A 19,954-nucleotide genomic window follows, 5' to 3' on the forward strand; every position below is an offset into this window, starting at 1 on the left:
ATATCCCACCTCAAAGATATAACTACACATTAGTTTAGAGTTTGCTGTCCACTTTGCTATAGCTGGAGAAAAGGCAGTGTTGTGTTTCAACAACGTTTCATTTATGATTTATTAATCTGGAATAACTAATAATGTTTCTTAACTTTAACTCTAACATGCAAAGTATAGCACATGTGACTTACTTGCCATTATTTAATTATGTGAACCAGTGAAAAGCATTTTTAAAATTCCTTCAAGAACGAAACAACATGGATTGTGTCAGAAAATGTTGGACCAACATTTCCTGTAAAATTTAGAGCAAGTTCAAACCAAAAATGGGAATTTTATAAAAAGAAAACATCTTTATTTTACATAAAGAAAAGCCACTGATCTATCATCTAAAGAAAAGAAAACACGGTTACAAAGGGCTAAAGAGAAGCAATGGGCTGGAGATGATTGAATGAAAGTGATGAGCAGTGGTGAATTACTAAGCATCACTTTGGCCATGGAGATTATGCTGCAACCTTTGTCTGGTGCTGTTCAGGGGGAAAAATATAAAGATGACTGCCTGAAAAAACACAAGCAAATTTTCCCACTCATTTATGATATAAGGAGTTGCGTGTCAGCTAAACGACTTGGAGAGATGGCAATCATTACTTCAGCAATTAATGAACAGGTAGACACTTAAATTAGTTCAGGACATTACAAAAGCCAGAGGTGGTACAGCAACATTACTAATTGTCATGTTTTTGTTGATAATACTTTAATTTTTTCAACTAAGAATGATCCAATATTTTTTTTTCTGTACGCAATTTGAAAAACAGAAAAAACTCACCAAAAAAGGAAATTGAATTTATTATGTTTAGTTATTAAATAAATTGCTTTCTGTTACATTGATGGTTTGTTTGCTACAAAAACAAGAACATCCTGCAAATGTGATAATTCTATGATTTTCATGATTTGTTGTTTTGTGCAATGCATTCCTCTTAGACGTCACTCAGGGGCGTAATTTCCAGGGGGGTTAGGGGGGTTATGACCCCCCCAATAATCAGACCCAACCAATATAGCCCCCCCCCCCCCCCCCCCCCCAATAAAATTATGAATTATCTTGCACAAATAGGCTGTTGATTTTCTTTACTCCTTTCAGGTATTACCAGCAAAATAGTTGCATATTTAATCATCTGGGAATTTATCTTCCCCCCCCAATGTTCAGCACAAAGTTACGCCGATGACGTCGCTCCAAGTAGAGTGAAACCTTGGATGTTTAGGAAGATTATGTTGTGGATAATCAGAGGTATGCGACACATAAGAGTTGACAGTATATGTGCTTACAGTAGTAGCACTGGGCATAGTCTGAAATACATTTAGAGCTACCGACCACGTTAATTGTTTGTTCGCTGGTGACCCCTGGGGAAAGTCTGAGAGGCCACAGTGCCTCAGAAGGGCGAATCTTATCTCCAAAAAGCCCCTTAGCCTTAACAAGCACCAGCACAGAGATAAGTCCAATCTATCAACACAAGCCAAGGCTTTGATCTTAGTGGATGGAAAAGCCTCTGTTTTCCCTCCTCCTTTTTGCTCTGCTGTAATCTCTATTATATGGGTGCTTTAATGTTCCTTTGTTCTCGAGCATTTATCGAAAAAGCAGTGGACAAGGCTGACAAGCAACTGCATTACACACAGACGCAAAACCCATCTTTCCTGAAGAATAATCTGACTACCTTTGTCAAATTAGTGACAAGGTTCTCAGTCATGACTACAGGAATGAAAGTGCCATGAAAATGACTAACATTTTCTAGAGGAAACAGGTTGATGTCCAATAAGAGCAGTCTGTTTTGAAAGACAAAATCTGTATACCAATGGGCTTCCAAACTATTAATCTGTCGAATGAACAGAAACTAATCCATGGATTATCTAACTAAACCAACAGGTTCAATATGCAAAATGAGACCCAGTCTGAAAAAACGTGATTATTAGATCCCGCATGAATATGCCAAACAGAGCTTCACAAGTGCTGCAACTTGCAGAAGTCTTATGTGGCACCAATTAGTGAGCATCAGATTCAAAATATTTGTATATTTTTAATACGTATTTCCCTCCACAGCAATTTGTAGTTAGACTCTAGGCTGCATGTCAAAAACACATTTTTCTCGTGTGATAATTATAAATCGTGATGTTGCCGGAACTGCCCAAGTGTTCAGGGTCTGACTCTTGAAAATCTCCTCTGCATTTCCACCATACAGTTACATTAATTTGGACTCTGAACGGTTTTGATTCATATACTCTCAAATACCTGTTTACAGAAGGTCTGCATTTCTATGGACATCTGACAGGGTTTTCAAAGGGTCAATTTGAAGTCTGAACCTTTTGAACAAGAGTTTTTATTCCCAATAACATTTGTTGTCTTCCTTCTTCCTCCTTCCTTTCTAATCTACTACTGTATCCTCTTTTCTGTTGTGTATGAGATCATGAAAGCGTCACCTTCAGATTAACTTTCTCACATGAAGTTCTCAACTTCCTTTACTGATCACATCTCGTGGCATTTGTGCTTTTTGGCAGCGATGAGAAGTGGATGTTAAGTAAAGATGACAGAATTCAATAAAGAAGACACATGAGCCCAGACCTGGAAATAAAATGTATTAAATACCTTTCCTATTCATCTCCTTAACTCCATGAATCAGAATCTCTCCCCAGCATTTTTAACTCTGTCTGCCAACTTTTTGCAACCTTCGTATACGTGCCATCTTCTTCTCTCTGTTTATTTTCATTTTTACTGCTTTTTATTCATCTATCTGGCTCCTGACACATCTTTATTTGCGTGTCTGATCTTGTGTATTATGTTAAGTCATTCTGTCCTTCTGTCTTCATTTCCTCTCACCAATCAATGTCTCTCTGGGAGGGACATTTAGTCTTCATCACCATCACCTCCATCTATATTTGCAGGCTTATCTGCAGTTTTCTCATTCTCTCTCTGTCCCACTCTTCATTTCTGGGCCTGGTTGTTCTATTACCATCTGCCCTTCCTGTCTCCCTGCCTATCTTCTTTTTTACTGCCCTCTGTGTTTCTGTTTGTGTTTCACTCCAAGACAAGGACAACAAATTAATTCCAGTGATATATAGGTGTGATACTACTACTGCTACTACTAACAATAATGATTTGTTGTGGTCATACTTTTTCTTATTTCTGCTTTCTTTTTTCTTAATCTGCTGTAGTTGTGCACTCCTGTCAGGTTTAAGTCCCCCAGTTTGCCAGTTTTCCAGCCTGTATGTCTGTTCTATCCTTATTAGTATCACCAGTGTTTAATCTGACACTTGCCCCAAATACAGTGCACATTCCATGTGTCTTGGGAAGAAAAAGATGTCTTGAATAATGTCCCGAGGCAGGCTACAACCTCTGAGTCTCCAAGACTTTTGTCCTTTGTGTTTTTTGTCTCCACTAATAGTCAGCTCATGTTTTGATGGCAGTGTCTTTGCTTAAATTTGCTTTTGATGATATCAACTGAACCATTACCAATTTTACTGAATAAGGACTTTATGCAATATTGAATTTATTGTTAGGGGTGCAACCAAAAATGGTTGAAACATGGTTGAATTACATCTCAAACCTTCCAGTCACGACTTTTAAGTCAAAACTGAGAGGTACGTGACCGGAACTTTCTGTAACTTTCTAAAATGGCACTGTCTATGTCATGCAGTGAGTGATTTGCTTGCTGTGAAGGTGGGAAAGTAGGTATCAATTAAATTTTTTTCCCAAGCTCACTTTTTATTGCTCCCAAAACTCCTTTCACTGCTTTAAAGTACACTGCGTGTAATATTATAAAGAAAAAAGTTTTCTCACATTCTTAGAGTGTTTTTTACACATATAAATGTTTACCAATCCAAATCAGTTGATGGGTTTGTAGCTCGTCGCTTCTTTTTTACTTGGTTTATTTTCACACAGAGAAAAATCCAGGTCAACTCCAAGTGAACCAAAATGCATGACTATAAACCACGAGAATATTATAGTAGTATGTCTGCTCATTGGCCAGATGTGTCTGGGGCAGGACCAAGAAAAGTAAATACAGGAAGAAGGTGCTATGTTCTGGAATAGTGGAAGACATCATTTCATAGTTATTTGCACCAAGATCACCTCCTGCAAAGGGTCTTGGTGAGGTTGTTTTGGTCCGCACTTGCACGTCTCAGAATTTGATTTAAACTGACTGCAGGTATGAAAACACTCTAATGACAGCTGCTAACATAATACTGCTTACCACTACTACTACTACTAATATTAAGAAGAGAAGATACAAAAATATGACACATCTCAGTTCATGTTGTGTTAGTTCTTTGTCATCCTAGGGCATCAGAGATGTTTGATGTCACAGAGATGCAAACATAGTTTCCTTTAGCTTTTCTGCACTGAGAGATCAGCCCTCTTTTTAAGAGAGACAAAATCTAAATTAGGGATCGTTGGGGAGTAAGTCACACATACATTGGCCAGAAGAAGTTTATTGCTCTTTTGTGCTCCTGCACATCGTCAGGTGTGGGAAATCAACATTTTTTTAAGAATTCACAGGAAAGTGTTGCTAACCGCAGTAATTATTAAAATCCAAAACAAAAGTGGGTTGAAGTGTTTAAAGTGCAAGGATTAAAATGGCCGAGTAAAAATGTAAAAATTAAGGCAAACATCACATTTATATTTACACTTGTATACCTACTGCACATGTAAAGTATATGGCTGTTTGACGCAAACCTAGCACTGTGCAGCAGGGACCTGCTACATGTCCTTGGCCTGATCAACGCCTGCCATGCTTTGCCAACTCAGAGGACTCCAGCTTGTATACACGACCACGTTTAAAAAATGTGCTACTCTGAGAACACTGCACACTTAGAGGCCAAGGGAGGCAGAGGAGAGAAAGAACAAAGAAAGTGAAAGATGCATGCTGTTGCCACCTGCCACCCTCCACCCTTCCAACCAAGCTGTGTCCAAAACCGCACTTGACAAATGAGTTCAGGGACACAGAGCATAGGCAAAGTCCCTGAGCTACAACACTAACAATACACATGCACCATTCCATAGAGAGTCAGGAGGTGGTTCGGTATTGCTGTGAGGATAAAACAGAGAGAATGATACACAGAGAAAGATGATAAAACACTGATGCAATAAGAAGAGAGAAAGAAAAAATACATATTCATATCTGAAATTGTTAAACAGAAGAATATGACACATACATACATTTTCTCATTTTGTGACACCAGCTCAACCTACTGCATTGCAGTGAGACTGTATATCAGATGTATATCAGCTAATGTCCACGACGTGTTGTTGCCATGAGCTATTTTTCTGTCTTCATTAAGAGTTCAACCCTATTCTCTTTTAGAGCCACTTAATTTTAAGGATTGAATGTTCATTCTGACTGAACTCTATGATTTTAAGGAATAATTAATTTTATTTGACGCAAATACAAATTCTGCCCTGTCACACTGGAATGAAGAGTGAGCTCATTTGTCTTTTAGCCATCTATCTTTGGACACACTTAGGATTCTGCCTTAAAATGACCCCAGCTTTCTTTTAAGTATTTTTGGGGAGTGCTTTCTTAAAAGGAAAGCTAGGAGAGAGAAGAAAGAGAGAGAGAGAGAGACTGGGAAGACGCACAGCAAATGGCCATGAGCAAATTCAAACCCGGGCATCTGCAATAGCCTTATAAGATATGAGGTGCCTGTTCAACCCAGTGAGCTAAACTAGCACCCTGACCCCAGCTTTCTGAAGTCATATTATTGCTGTAAGTAATTTGTTTCATCCTGAGATGACTTGCTATTTGCTGGTGCAATGCACTAATGTCCTCACAGGCACAATCTTATTTGTTCTGCTGTATGATGGTGACAAAACAAGAGAAACGATTAGGATTATCTTGAGATTTCTGTTGATTTGAGCCGAGCGACCATTTTTTGTGTGTGATTCACAATGTTGAAGGACATGTGATTTATTTAACTAACAATAAGTAAATAAATTGATCAGAATATTTGACATAGACAACATGCAGGTATTACTATTAGTAGAATCAGTTGGCACAAAAACTAAGTATGGTTTTATGTTATTAAAAACTTTGTTCATTATAACTACAAGATATGCAAAAGTGTTTGTGTCTCCATGTTTCTTGCAGACTTGCTGACATTTCAGAAAACACACACACATACACACTTTCCTGTTCCCTATACTCAAAAGGACATTACAGTGATATACATTCTTTTCCTGGTGACTTACCATATCTGTAACGTGTGCTCATCCTAACCTCGTCTTGTATGTTTTCACCCATATTTGAATGATTTTGTTCATAAAGACTTTGACCCGATGAGGGGCGTTTGGTCACCACAATGGCTTCATTCCTTCACAACATAAGTCCAGGCACACAAACATACACACAAGTCCAAAAGAGGTCACAGACTTCTCTGCCTTTCTGTATTCCTCTCCCAGTCTGAATATTTAACATGGAGAATAACATCTCTGCCTCCTCCTATTTGCCCTTCATGATGACATGTTGTGTCAGTGTACTTTTGGCCTTCTCTCCCTCTCTCCCCCCCCCCCTCTCTCTCTCCCTTCATTTTACAACCTGCACAAATAACATCTGGCACTTTGCCTGATCTCCAAGGATGTGATGATTAAGGCCAAATGACAGCGCTATTTCTCCTCCGCCCACCATGGCTGCAACCTTCCTCATAGACACGGACGAGCTTTGCCAGAGATTACAGGATTCATCTGTAAATAAAAACTTTATTTTTCTGTCTATGTGATAAAAAAAAAAAATAAAGGGTAAGTACGAAACAAACCTGAATGTTTGGCATGAATTGTCAGCTGGGAAGATTTTTTTCTCTAAATGTCTGAAAACACAGGGCAGAGATATCCACTCCAGGGTTTAAACCACTGATGTGCCCAAATATTTGACCATTTGATTGTTGCTCACTGGGTAGGTGAGTCACTGGTTTTCAAAGACCTTTAACATTTTTTTTCTTCATATAAGCACTTAAAAAAATCTTGTCTGTCCAACTAAAATGCAGAAAACTGCAATACTCCTACTTTAGATTTTCTGTGTGCGTACAATCGTCCTCACACCCTCCTTTTGTTACAACCATGAAGTGCAACCTAACCGTTTGTCATTCTTAAAAGCACATTAGATGTGACCCTTTTCCTCCCGGAACATCACCGCCCAAATTTAACTGGCATACTGGTTGAATCATTTAGGATAACTGCACACAAATGTGCAGCATTTTAAGGGTATAATTACAAGCTTAACAATTTACGTGACTGTGCAAAAAACTTAAAAAACATTTCAAGTAGTACAGGCGAGGAAAGTGGTTAGGGCAAATTGGCCAGGATGAGTTGATTGAGAAAGCGAGCATAATTAAAACTGCTGGTTTTAAAGACAACTGGAGAACTTCAAATAATAGAAGTCGATGTTATAAAAAACATTTAAAGCTACATTGTGACATCATTTATTGTAGGAGGCTGAAACTAAAGCAGAGAAAGGTCAAATCTGACCACTGGAACTAAAAACTAGCAAACAGGACAGGACTATAATAATAATAATAATAATAATAATAATAATAATAATAATAATAATAATGGATTGCATTTATATAGCACTTTTCGAGACCCTCAAAGCGCTTTACAATTCCACTATTCATTCACTCACTGGTGGAGGCAAACGACAGTTGTAGCCACAGCTGTCCTGGGGCAGACTGACAGAAGCGAGGCTGCCATATCGCGCCATCGGCCCCTCTGGCCATCACCAGTTGGTGAAGTGTCTTGCCCAAGGACACAACGACCAAGACAGACAGTGTATCTCATTGCCTCGAGTTTCTCTAAGAAAAATGTTTCTGGGACACCTGGTCTTAGCGGTAGGAAGCATACAGAACAATGCGAGACCTAGAAAGCTCTGCTGCTCAGTGAAAGACATAAATTAACACTTAATAAAAGCCGATCTGTGACCTTTTCCATTGTGTTTGCAAAAGTACAGTAACTCACATGAGAGAGTACTTATTTAGTCGTTATAAAGTGAAACTTATTGACCCAAGCCAGTATCTGTGTCAACCCACAACTGTGGATAAAGTTGGAGGTGATATGAAGCATGCTGCAATACCGTGAAACACGCCGAATCACAAGAATGACCTACCATTATTGTTTGGTATTTGTTTTTAAGGTCAGTAAGTTTCCACCTTTTTTGTCCAGATGAATGGAAGAGGTGCTGTTGAATGAAAATCAAGGGAGAAAAATGAGCTGCCAACCAGGTGCTTTTTAGGCGAGCAATCACCATCCAGCAGGGATGGGATGGACATGAAGGTCACCTGCACTGTGAACAATGACACCTTACGCTGCCCGCACACACACATGCACAAATGACCACACACTCACCATTCAAACCTGTTTTGCTTACATTTGAGCTGAATATAGATAGTGCAGTATCAATTGTTGGCAGTTAAATAACTGCAGAAATGGAGTTCCAGCTTTTTGAACGCATAAAAAGAATGAAAAAAGACAAAATTGCATTCAGTCTTTTTGCGTTTAAGCTTTATGTTAATCTCTCTGTCATACAATGATTCATTAGTGTCCCTTTCCATCATAGAAATTGCAACTGTGTATGGTTTTAAACGGACAATAATTCATTTTATTATTTATCATTATACTAACTGGGGCACTGTGGTTGTTATGCTTTTGTGAAATGAAAGAGAAGAAAATGAGCTGTAGTTGCTTTTTTTCTTCTTCTTTTTTAGAAGACTTCTATTACCCAGGAGCTGCAGGAAATAATTAGTAATAAATAGTCAGTAATAAACTTAACTCATAAATCTAGATATAATTTCCAGGCACACACATCTGGTAATCCGTTTATGGCAATCCCCATTGAGACACAGCATTGCACCAGGTTTTAATCTGTGTGCGATCTCCACAACAAGCTTTACACTGTGACAATAAACACAGTCAAGACAAATAATCATAAAATAATCAACCTATATAAATGCCAGTGATTTCAGTTATTTGTCTGCTTCTATCTGGTTCCATCTCCACTCTCTGCATCAAAGAATAAAAATGTCTTTTGTTTACAGAGAACAAACCTACACAGGAGTAGGACAAGCTACTACAGTTCTGCCAGGGTGGTACTTGTAAACTAAGTGTAATTTCTCACATATGAGGTGCCAAGGTAGGGACATAACAAAATGAAGTGTCTTCATTTAGAGCTGGGCTCCATAAAAGATAATGAAAATGTCACTGTGCCTTATGCAATTTGTATGCTGTGACAGCTTACCACAGTGGTGATAGCTATGGTAAGCTGGTGGCATTTATAAGCAATGAGAGTGTTCCTCCTAACAGCAAGGGCTATTTTAAAAAGGTCCTGTTAGCTGAGATGGAAATCCTAATTTGGCAACATCTTATATAAGCAGTGTGAATTTATTCTGACTTTTACAGAGGTGTCATTGTAGAGGAAAAATATGTCACAACTATAGCAAAAGAACAAGAAGGACGGCTGCAATCACAAGGGATGGCTGTGGATAAACATGCACTGCATTTAACCTCAAGTTGCCTTTTTTATTTCCCTGAAACACCTTACAAGTTTTCTGGCAAGCTGCCCTGAATGTGCATATTTTCAAAGATGTGAAAACACATCTCTGCTTTTGCTTTTTTTTTTTTTTCAGAGTCAGGGCTTCTGCTGTACTGAGGAACTGAACATAAAGTGATTGTTCCTGCAAAGCCTGCTCATCTCCAGTAAATATCAATAGATTCTGGGCATTGACTGTTGCAGCTAAAATGGATTGTGACTTTTTATGCTTTACTTAGCTAATGACCCTGCTAATTTCATTTGCTACACCAGCTAAGTGACTGACAGCAGCTGGCTTTGCAGCTGCCTAGCAACAGCAAAAGCATGGTACCAGTGTTCCTGCATCTGGGGTGTCCAAACTTTTTTCACTGCAGGCCACATACATAAAAATATAGGAGGGGCTGGGCCACTTACTAGAAATTAGGTATGTAACCTTAACTTTAGTGTATTAAAGTTAGAAAAATCACTTAAAAGTGGTCGAATATGTTATATTGTTGAATATAATTAAAGACAAAACTGCCTTCATCACAGCTTTCCATAAATGGATCTTTATTGATTTATCCAGAAAAAGCTTTGGTAGCTCATTCTCAGAACAGCAGCCTCAGATTTCTTCTTAGACAGAAGATTTACAGCACAGAGAAAAACAATAAAGGGGAAAATGGGACGGGTACGTTTCAAGTTTGTTATTTAAGTTATTAGGCTTAGCAACACTATTAACGTTTGTTTGAAACGATTATCAACATTAACACACTGAATTGGACTTAATAACAAGAGTGCATATAATTTTAGTAAATTATTCTGGTGAGTATCAGCTGCGCTGGGTATGTAAATCGGGCCATCTAGCTGCGGTGCTGATCGCCACTCGTGCCAAAAATCCGGACAAATGTCACTTGATCAAGGAGCAAATCTGCATCAGATGAGATCAGCTGACTTTGCGTGTGCGTGCGCTGTGCACAGCGGTGTGTACTCTGTGTGTTAACAAGAAAAACGCATATAAGAAAGTGGTGCGCAAAAGCAGGGTAGTGACAGAATTGATGCGCATTATTGATATTTGAAGTATGTGTGTATGTATTAACACACGGGTACTGTCCACTCTCCGCAAAAAATTAGCAGCTGTGCGGTGTCTGTGGCATCGGTGCTCTCATCGCACGCGATGGAGTAAAAATCAAAAGCACAGCTTTATCAGACAGTTGCAGTTTAATGTTGGCTGACGAGTCTTCAATGCGTACAACTGTATTTCTTGACATGCTGACGTTGTTGAAGTCCTGCACTTTTCCCGGGCACATTATTTCGGTGACTTTAGCGAGGCCGTATTTTATGAGGTCTCCATCTGAAAAAGGCTTGCCATGTGTTGCGATGAGTTGGGCGACCTCATAGCTGGCTATTGGAGCCTTTTCCTGGACCTTTTGAGCATGAAAAAAAATACTGTTGCTGACCCCGCAGGAGAGCTACCCTTTGCTTTAATTTCTGCTCTCGCTCAGCACCAGTGTAGGATGCATAGGCCTAATATTTGGTTTCATAATGATGTCGTACATTATACTCTTTCATAACTGCCACAGTTTCAGTGCAGATCAAACAGACACACTTCCCCTTGAATTCTTTGAAGAAATATTCACTCTCCCACCGTGTCTGAAATTTTCTGCACTCACTTTCTACCTTTCGCTTCTTTGGTTCTGCCATGTTTAGTAACTTGTGGTAAATTTCTTCTTTGATTGTCCTTTTTGGTGTAGCAACTGCCTTGATCAACAGTAGCTCCCCCTTCTTAAAACTAAGAAGTGCAATACGCTCAAGCAAAAGTTGAAGTGCGGGCCATATTCTGTTCTATTTATAAAATTACTTGCGGGCCAATTAAAAATGGAGTTTTGGCCCGCGGGCCGGAGTTTGGACACCCCTGTCCTGCATGTATGATGCACCACCCGTTTTGAAGCATAGCAGGTATCAGATTCTGTAATGCAACGCTAAAGACTTTAAAGTAGAATGGGCTAGTTATCAAAATGAGTTAGTCCTCCAACAGACTGGCACCATGTCCAGGGTCTATCCTGCCTCTCAACCTGTTGCACCTTGAGGACGGCCTGGGATAGGCTTTAGCCTACACCACAACAATGAACTAGACAAGTGAAAAACAAATGTGTAGCTGGATTATCAAATTTAACATTAATTTACATTATCATAAATAACAAATTTTTGCAAAATGACCCAGTTTGTTCTTTCCATCTGCAAAAGTTGTCCAATCCAATTAAACCTTCCTTACAAAGCAAGGAATACTGATAAGGTTATTGCAGTAATAATAGTAAGAATGTTTGTGTATTTGTTAATAAAATGATATTTGACTGACAACTATTTTGATTGGGAAAATCTTGTGAACAGAAAGCCACACAACATGTATTTACGCATGAAGGATGTCTCATTTGTTGCATGGTGAACTGGCTTGTCTGGACTGTCACGGGCATCAGCAGCCAGCATTACAACCCTGTGGTGCAGCTCGCTTATTGTCTGTCACTTGGTATATGTCTACAATTTGAGTCTGTTTTCTCTCCTCTTACAAGTGAGATTGTTTTGTTGCCTTTTGTTTTGGCTCTATTTGATTAAAGGATAATATTGAAATTTGCGTACATAAACTTGCAAACTTTTCTAGAATATCTGAAAATGCCATCAGTGGGATATTTACCAAGGTTGTCCAGCAGCCATCAAGGTAACGTTTGTGATTTTGGCAAACTATTTTTCTATAACGCTTAGACATTGAGTAAAAGTTGTTATCCCTGGTTCATTCAACACAGACATGCTTACAGTGTAGTATTTTAGCAATTTCTGATGGAGGAGATAATCTCATTTGGGACAAGAAAGTTTAAACCACATTTATGGCATGGGCTTTCTTCAGCAGTGCACTCAGTGATATCAAACTATACACTCCTTTACATAGGGTTCTACCTTTCAGATTTTATGCTCTGTTTACCAACATTCCTAACCAAGCCCTTCCCAAGTCAGGATAAACTATGAACGTATATGCTTTTTCATTTTTTTTCCAACTGGAAGAACTTCATATTCTTTACATTTGTCTCCTAATTTTGTCAAAATTCACAGCGTAGAAAATACCATATGTAGCACAGATGTCCCAAATCAAGAGATCCTGCCTTACATGGTAAAGTTGTCATAACAGTCGCAATTCTTGCTAGAATTAGAAATAATTACATGGTCCTACCTTAGCAATGGTCTCATGGAACTTGAAAAGTGGGTCCAGGGTTTCTGGTGACTCTGAAGAAAACTGGGCCTCTGACAGAAAACTGGTGGTCTAAAAGAAAAGGGGTGAATAAAAAGAGAAGAAAAAAAGTCTTAAATATAAGATGACAAAGTTACTGTGTATGAGAAGCATTCCATGCTAGTGAGGGACAACAATGATTTGTTTCTCCATAGTATTAAATAATAATAGAAAAAGGACACCTTTCCCTCCAGTTTCTTGTTTTTTTTTCATATATTCTAATTTGTTCTCTTCTATTATAAGCGGGAAAGAGTGGAGTGACCTGTCAAGTTTTTGACAGGAAACAACAGTAAATGCTCTCAAGGCCACAGAGCTGCTCAGCTTTTGTGTTGTGGTGTCAAACACACACACACACAAACTCACAGGCGGACGGCTACACAAAGTCAACCATGACTACACGGCACCTAAAATTACCTCACTGTCACCTCAGTATACTATGTAACGTCCTCAAAAAACAAAGTACCTCACTGTGACTTCAAAGTCATTGGGCTGTCTTTGTAGAAGTTTCTTTCTTTCCTTTTTTTAACCTTCTTTTTTTTCAAATAGAGTCAAACCAAACAGCAGAGAGTTCATGATATCAGAAGTTCAAACACGGCACACGGCAGCAGTCTTGAACATCCTATTAGTTTTTATTTTATTTTGACCGGTGTCAGTGCTTTCAACAGGAAAAGTAAGTGTTACTTTTCAGTTATTTCTCCATGATAGTACAGGATATTTATATTATTATCATGCTATGAACAGGATATTTTATATCCACATATAATAGCATTTTTTTCCTTCTCTGTTCTCAACATTGTTGCAATTGCTGGCACCACAAACCTGCAAACTGTCAGGTCTTCTTTTCTCTGTTTGCCTTTCCCTCACATCGAAGGGTCAAAGCAGGTGGCTGCCCTCCATGAGCCTAGTTATGTTGGTGGTTTTACTGCTTTTTCTCTTCTCGCCTGACTGTCACTAAGAGTTATCTCATATGTGAGCACTTTGTTTTTTCTAGCCCCATCACTAAACAAGTAAAACTGATACTGATTCTACAGAAGCTTTTCATTTAGATATACATCTGTATATATATACCTTTGCCTTATGTGATTTTGTTTAGGCAAAGTTTGTGTTTATCGTAAACATCACTCATTTAGGAAATTATACAACTAAAATGAGTGAAAATTGCAGATAAAAAATGAAAAAGGTACAATATGATCTGTGGGTACAGACATTTACATCCAGTTACATTTATCTTCACTAATTTCTCACTCATTTGCACTTATAGAATCTACTCGTTAGCATTTCAATAATATGGCCTGTTGTGATGTACACTCGCCGGGAATTCTGTGCTTCTGTTTTGCTGAGTGAATTTTTTGTTGTAGTAGTTTGCTACTTAGCACTAATGAGCAGGCATCCGTGTCTGTAAGATGCATCCATATGGGTGTATCTTGCTAACCAAGTTCGGTAGCAGAGGCTGATGACTGATAATGGTAACCTCTTGTTAAAAATCAAGATGGCAATGGTGAAGAAGATTCAGGGATTTTGGCTTCAAAATGCATTTAAAATTCAAGGATGACTTCATGGTAGTTAAGCCTATCTTTTGGTAAAATGTAACAAATGCACCATTTACAAATGTAAATCAAGCTTCCAGAGTTCGGTTTAAACTTGTAGGATGCTGTACAACATTGTGATGGACTGGAACAAACGCTCAGAAGTGCAAGACTCACCAGGCACCCTCAGGATACTGGAACAAAAACTAATGTTAAAGGGAAAAAAAAAGTTGAATTCCCCATAGATGATGGGGTGAAACTGACAATGCACTTAACTAGTCAATATACCACGGTGAGTACACAGGGAATAGAAGTTTTACTTAACAGTTTGCATATTTATGCATTCCAAGAAGAAACAAGGAGAAAGTTTTCATCAAACCCTGTGTGCTGCCTCTGAATAAATATGTGAATTATTGAACGCAGCATCTGCCTCAAAATATGCCCCTGTTGTTGATGTCAAGTTGCATATGTGCAGAGTTCCCCCAAAAGAATCCTCACCTCCTGCATTCAGAGGAGAAGAATTAAAATGAAACGCACGGATACAGCTGTTGTGCCCTCGCACAAAGACATGGCTTCAAGAGGTATTTGAGCCCCGTGGATATCTGTAGCTGTCACTCTCTGTGGTCAGACTGCTTTTTTCTGAAACTTTTGATGAGGACTTTAAAAATCATTGCTGTCATGATGAGGATAACACCGCATACACCTACGCGAACACACACTGTGTTAATTAATTTTCCCATTTAAATGAATTATTCCCTGTAATCACAAAGCTGCATGTTGTTGTGTTGCTCAGTTAATATTTTGCTTTTAGACATTTTTCACAAGCACCATTTCCCAGAAGCATTAGTGCGTCACATGTTAACAGATGGAAGAATTAGCGGATGGCTTGTATTCAAAGACTGATAAGCAAGACTTCCGAACAAAGAAGTTAAGAGAAGTCAAAGGTCAAAAAATGACAATGAATATGAAAAAAAATGAAACACAGAAAAGAAACATAAGCAGGTTTGATCTGCTGATCGAGCTTGTGAATACAGGTTGAATAGTTTTTATAAAAGCATAAATATTTTATAGAAATAATTTGAATTAAACACTGTAGTCACTTTCGTATAGCATTTCTAACAAGCACTAAGCGGTGCTTTATGTCAAATTGACATATTTTCTCTGTGTTTCATGGGTTCAGGATGGTGGGGTTATGGAGAACTGAAGCTGTTAAACCAGAGGAAAATGGTCAGGCTCAAAGATTCCCAAGTGGCATCCACTCTGTACTAAGTGCCCTTTGTATGGCTTATGTACAGCTCACTTTCTTTTACAGTACAGACCCTGTCTGTGCCTTAGCCTGTGCCAAACTTAGGTTTGCTCTGACCTTCTCGTGGTGGTTAAAATATTGTAATGCTAAAATGGGTATAATGGGTTATTATTTATAAAAACATGATCATTAATCAGCTTGGGTTTGACAACTTCTTAAATATTATATTGATTTGTGCTGAAGGTTACTGCTGGGGTTGCTTGAAATGTTCAAATCCTCTGCTGGCACAAAACGATGCCTGAACCATACCTTGCCTGAACACACCTACACACACAGACACGCACACACATGTTCAATCAATGTTAGTTTTTCTGAAACACAAAAGGAAGAAAGTGCCTCTTTAGCATGAAGGACAGTGATACCTTTGGATTAAAGGTGTCCTACTCATCAATCAGGAATGTCCTCTATGAAACTAGATGTCCTTGTGACTTAAAAAAATACATTCTGAAATGTCCATTTATTTAAGAATGACTCTCAGCGCTTTCCTAATCCTAGTGATAAATGCACATCTTCCATCTATTGCACAGAATAAATCAAATTCCACCTGCATCATCAAGGAGAATTTGCTGCACAGGTGTTATCCCCACTGCTCAGACAATCATAAAATAAAAATATTACTTTTGCTAGTGGATCACTTAACTACTGAAACCATTAATATGGCATTGTGGGACTGTTTCTGTCTCTATTATAGTGTGGTGCTACTGTGAAACACGAAAAACAGAAAGTACAAAGCTGTGAAGAAAACAAATCTTACAGTATAATAGTGTCATTATCCATAATGAAGTGCATTATATTGGCAAAAGTATTAACTAATTCGTCCAAATCATCTAATTCAGGTGTTTCAATCACTTCCATGGTCACAGGTATATAAAATCAAGCATCTAGGCATGCAGACTGCTTCTATAAACATTTGTGAAAGAATGGGTCTCAGGAGTGAATTTAGTACAGTACCATGATAGGATGCCACCTGTGCAACACTACTAAATATCCACAGTCAACTATTAGTGATATTATAACAAAGTTGACACAACTGGGAAGCACACAGTGGTCACCAACTGCTACAGATGCCCCAAACTTCACGTGGTCGTCATATTATCTCATGAACAGCGCTTAGAGAGCTTCTTGGAATGTGTTTCCCTGGCTGAGCAGCTGCATCCAAGCCTTACATAACTAAACGCAAGGGGTCAGATGCAGTGCTGTAAAGCACGGCCCGCTGGACTGAGTTGGCCCTTTCCTCTTCAAACATGACAAAATGACCTCTACCCAACAGAACACCTTTGGAATGAATTACAGCGGAGACTGTGAGCCAGCCCTTATTCGAAATCAGTGTGCCAACCTGGTGGAAAGCCTTCCCAGAAGAGTTAAAGCTGTTATAGCTGCAAAGGGTGTGCCCACATCATATTAAACCCAATGAATTAAGTATGGCATGTCACTCGAAGTCATATGTGTATTAAGGCAGATAAGCAAATACTTTTGGGAATACATACTAAAAAGTAGGGATGGGGGAAAAAATCGATACTGTGTAGTATCGTGATATTTTGTTTGCTAATAATGTATCAATACAGGGACAGCAGAAATCGATATTTTGTTACAAAAAAGTTTTTGTGGACTGGAACACAAGGTTGATCCTTTTTCTGAGCAAGAATCCTGACATTCCTTCACTGTCCAAATGTGTTTAACTTTTTTTATGGCAGCAATAAACATGACAGTTTACTTATTTTAATTTAAGACATGTTTTATTTTAATGAAGTTTAAAACTTTTTTATTTAATGTAAAATTATATTTTGTTTTAATTTGCTTTCAAATTCTTCAGTTGCTGAATGGGCTGCATAGTTTTCACAAATTGCATAGTTCAGAATAGCTATAATTGTACCAGATGGTTGCATTCAGTTAAGTTGGACTAGACTGTAATACAAACCGTTCAGTTTGTCAACATTAAAACTGACTGAAATGAGAGAAAGACTGAGTGTGAGACTTTGTTATTAGATAAAATGAATATTGATAAAGTTTACCTTTATGTACAGAATCTGAATATCGCAAAATATTTTAAAAAATTGCAATAATATCGTATCGTGCGTTAAGTATTGTGATAATATCGTATCGTGGGATGTATGGTGATTCCCACCTTTACTAAAAAGCAGCTATAACGGTGAAAATTTCATTGAAAACGTTACTGGGTTTAGTAATTATTTGATCTAATACTGAATTTGTAAGTTTGTGCACCTACAAAGTACAGTAGAAAGAAAGAACAGTATATAATTTGTATTGTAGTTTCATTTTAATGAAGACAGAATAATATAAACACATACGACACACGATAAAACACATTACATAAAAGTTAGAAATTTGAAATTAATTTTTCAAACTCGAAAAAAGTTATATTTTTTACTGTAAAAACCACAAACATGTTTAACAAATCATTTTCATAACTTGAAATGCAAATAGAAATTGTACCTTCCTAAAAATTATGCACAAATTTTGCAAACAACAAAGTTATATGGTACTATTTACCTAAAAATGCATCCGAGGCCTCAGGCATTTTTTATATAACCATTTAAAACTATTTACAGAACAATCAGGTGTGCTGCATCAAATAAGAAGGCACAGAAATTATTTGTGCCACTCCAAAAAAATAGTTTCTGTCCACTATAAGACAGCGGAGAATATCACAGACCTAAACCCTGCAGGTCTGACAATGGAGGTGTATCCGTCCAGTTTTCCATGTGGAGACAACGTTTAGACTGCAATCTGCTTTTGGCGGCTTTTTTGGATCAACTGTGACATTCACTAGTATAACTGACACACAAAACAAAACAATGACTATACTACACACTAACTATAGCCTCCAAACACACTAGGTCTGAAAATAAATGTAAACCTAAAATGCCTGTGCATCTCCTGAAACAATAAAGAGAAGAAAATAGAAGCTGTTTTGTATCCCGATAACCCCACAACTCAATTTCCTCAATGTCAAATTTATGGGCAGGAATAACACATGGACTGACCTTGTATAAGAAAGTGTATGCTTTTCATAGGAGGCTGGAGGTATTCAAACCTGGCATATAACAGGGTTTGCTAGACTTTCTAAAAACTTTAAGAACAAACCAGAGGAAACAATCAGCTTCATGCTTGAGAATGAGTTTCTGCAAAAGCTGAAAAAAAAAAAACTTCAAGGATTTCAGCTTGGAAAAAACAAGCTCTACTGTGCACTGAAAACCCATTTAAAAATCTGCCCTTGGGACACTACAGCTTCTCTGTAAACCGAGTTGATTGAGCTCTATCAAAACCTGCCTCTGCAAGAAGCTCACTTTGACTTTCACTTTCTGGACAAAACGAGGTCCCTGCTTCAGACGTTCCCTGCTTACAGAACATGGCCCCTTTTACATGCTCATCATTTGCTACAACATTCAGCTGCAAATCAGCATTTTCAACGGTGGATACCAAAAGAACACAGCAGACTTCTGCATAAAGACATCAGTGTCCCTGGCTAGCCATTCCTCCTTCTTGCCTATATTCAAGGACTTGATAGCATAAAGTGTCACTTCTGTGGTTCGTACTGTAGAGGAATGTCATCAATTCAGTAAATGAACACAAAGGAAAACTGGATAGCCATATTTTTTTAGACTGAAGGTATATTAAAAGGCAAATAACTGTGTTTTTGTTGGATTTAAACATTGCCCTCCCATGTCTAAGGCCATCTTTCTCCACTTTATACAAGTACAGCTTTGTGCACAGTTTCCACAGGAGTAGTTTCTCTCTTAAAGGAGTGTCAGGAGAGTCTGGCAGATCAGACATTATAATTGCTCTTACCAATTTATTCCACAGATTATGTCTGATAACGATTTTATCTGTTTCCAGAAGTTTGATGGTGTGTAACTATACAGATACGGAATAGCATTTTTATTATATATTTTTCCCCCAGTATACACGCAATGGCCACTTCATTAGTCACACCTTGCTAGTAGTGTGTTGAACACTGTTTGCCTTCAGACCTCTCTTATTTCTTCATCATATGGTTTCAACAAAGTGCCCGATTTTGGTCCATATTGACATGATAGCATTGCTAGAGATTTATCTACCTCACAACCACAATGAAAGTCTCCCATTTCATTACATGTCAAAATAAGTCACAGATGAAATGTATTTACCAAGTATCAGACGCTAACTTTACACAGTCTATTAGTACAATCACTTGTACCTCAAAGTGGTTATACGATAAATAAGCCATGACTTTAGGAATGAAAAAACAAAAGTATAAAGTTATTTTTCCCCTATATAGCTGTCATGACAGAGACCAATGCTGTTTTTTATAATAAGCTGT

The 19,954-nt window shown here is 38.1% G+C and overlaps 1 protein-coding gene across 1 annotated transcript in view; it reads right to left on the reverse strand.

Annotated features, from left to right (window-relative positions):
* The window catches only part of naaladl2 (N-acetylated alpha-linked acidic dipeptidase like 2), a 281,530-nt gene that overhangs the window by 67,944 nt on the left and 193,632 nt on the right, over nt 1–19,954 (reverse strand). Inside the window, exon 12 of the mRNA XM_006801991.2 lies at nt 12,745–12,834. Coding sequence (XP_006802054.1) covers nt 12,745–12,834 — 90 coding nt within the window. The remainder of the gene's footprint in view (nt 1–12,744; nt 12,835–19,954) is intronic.

This window comes from Neolamprologus brichardi, chromosome 23 (assembly GCF_056152115.1).
Source record: "Neolamprologus brichardi isolate AB-2024 chromosome 23, ASM5615211v1, whole genome shotgun sequence".
In the NCBI taxonomy this organism is placed as follows: Eukaryota; Metazoa; Chordata; class Actinopteri; order Cichliformes; family Cichlidae; genus Neolamprologus; species Neolamprologus brichardi.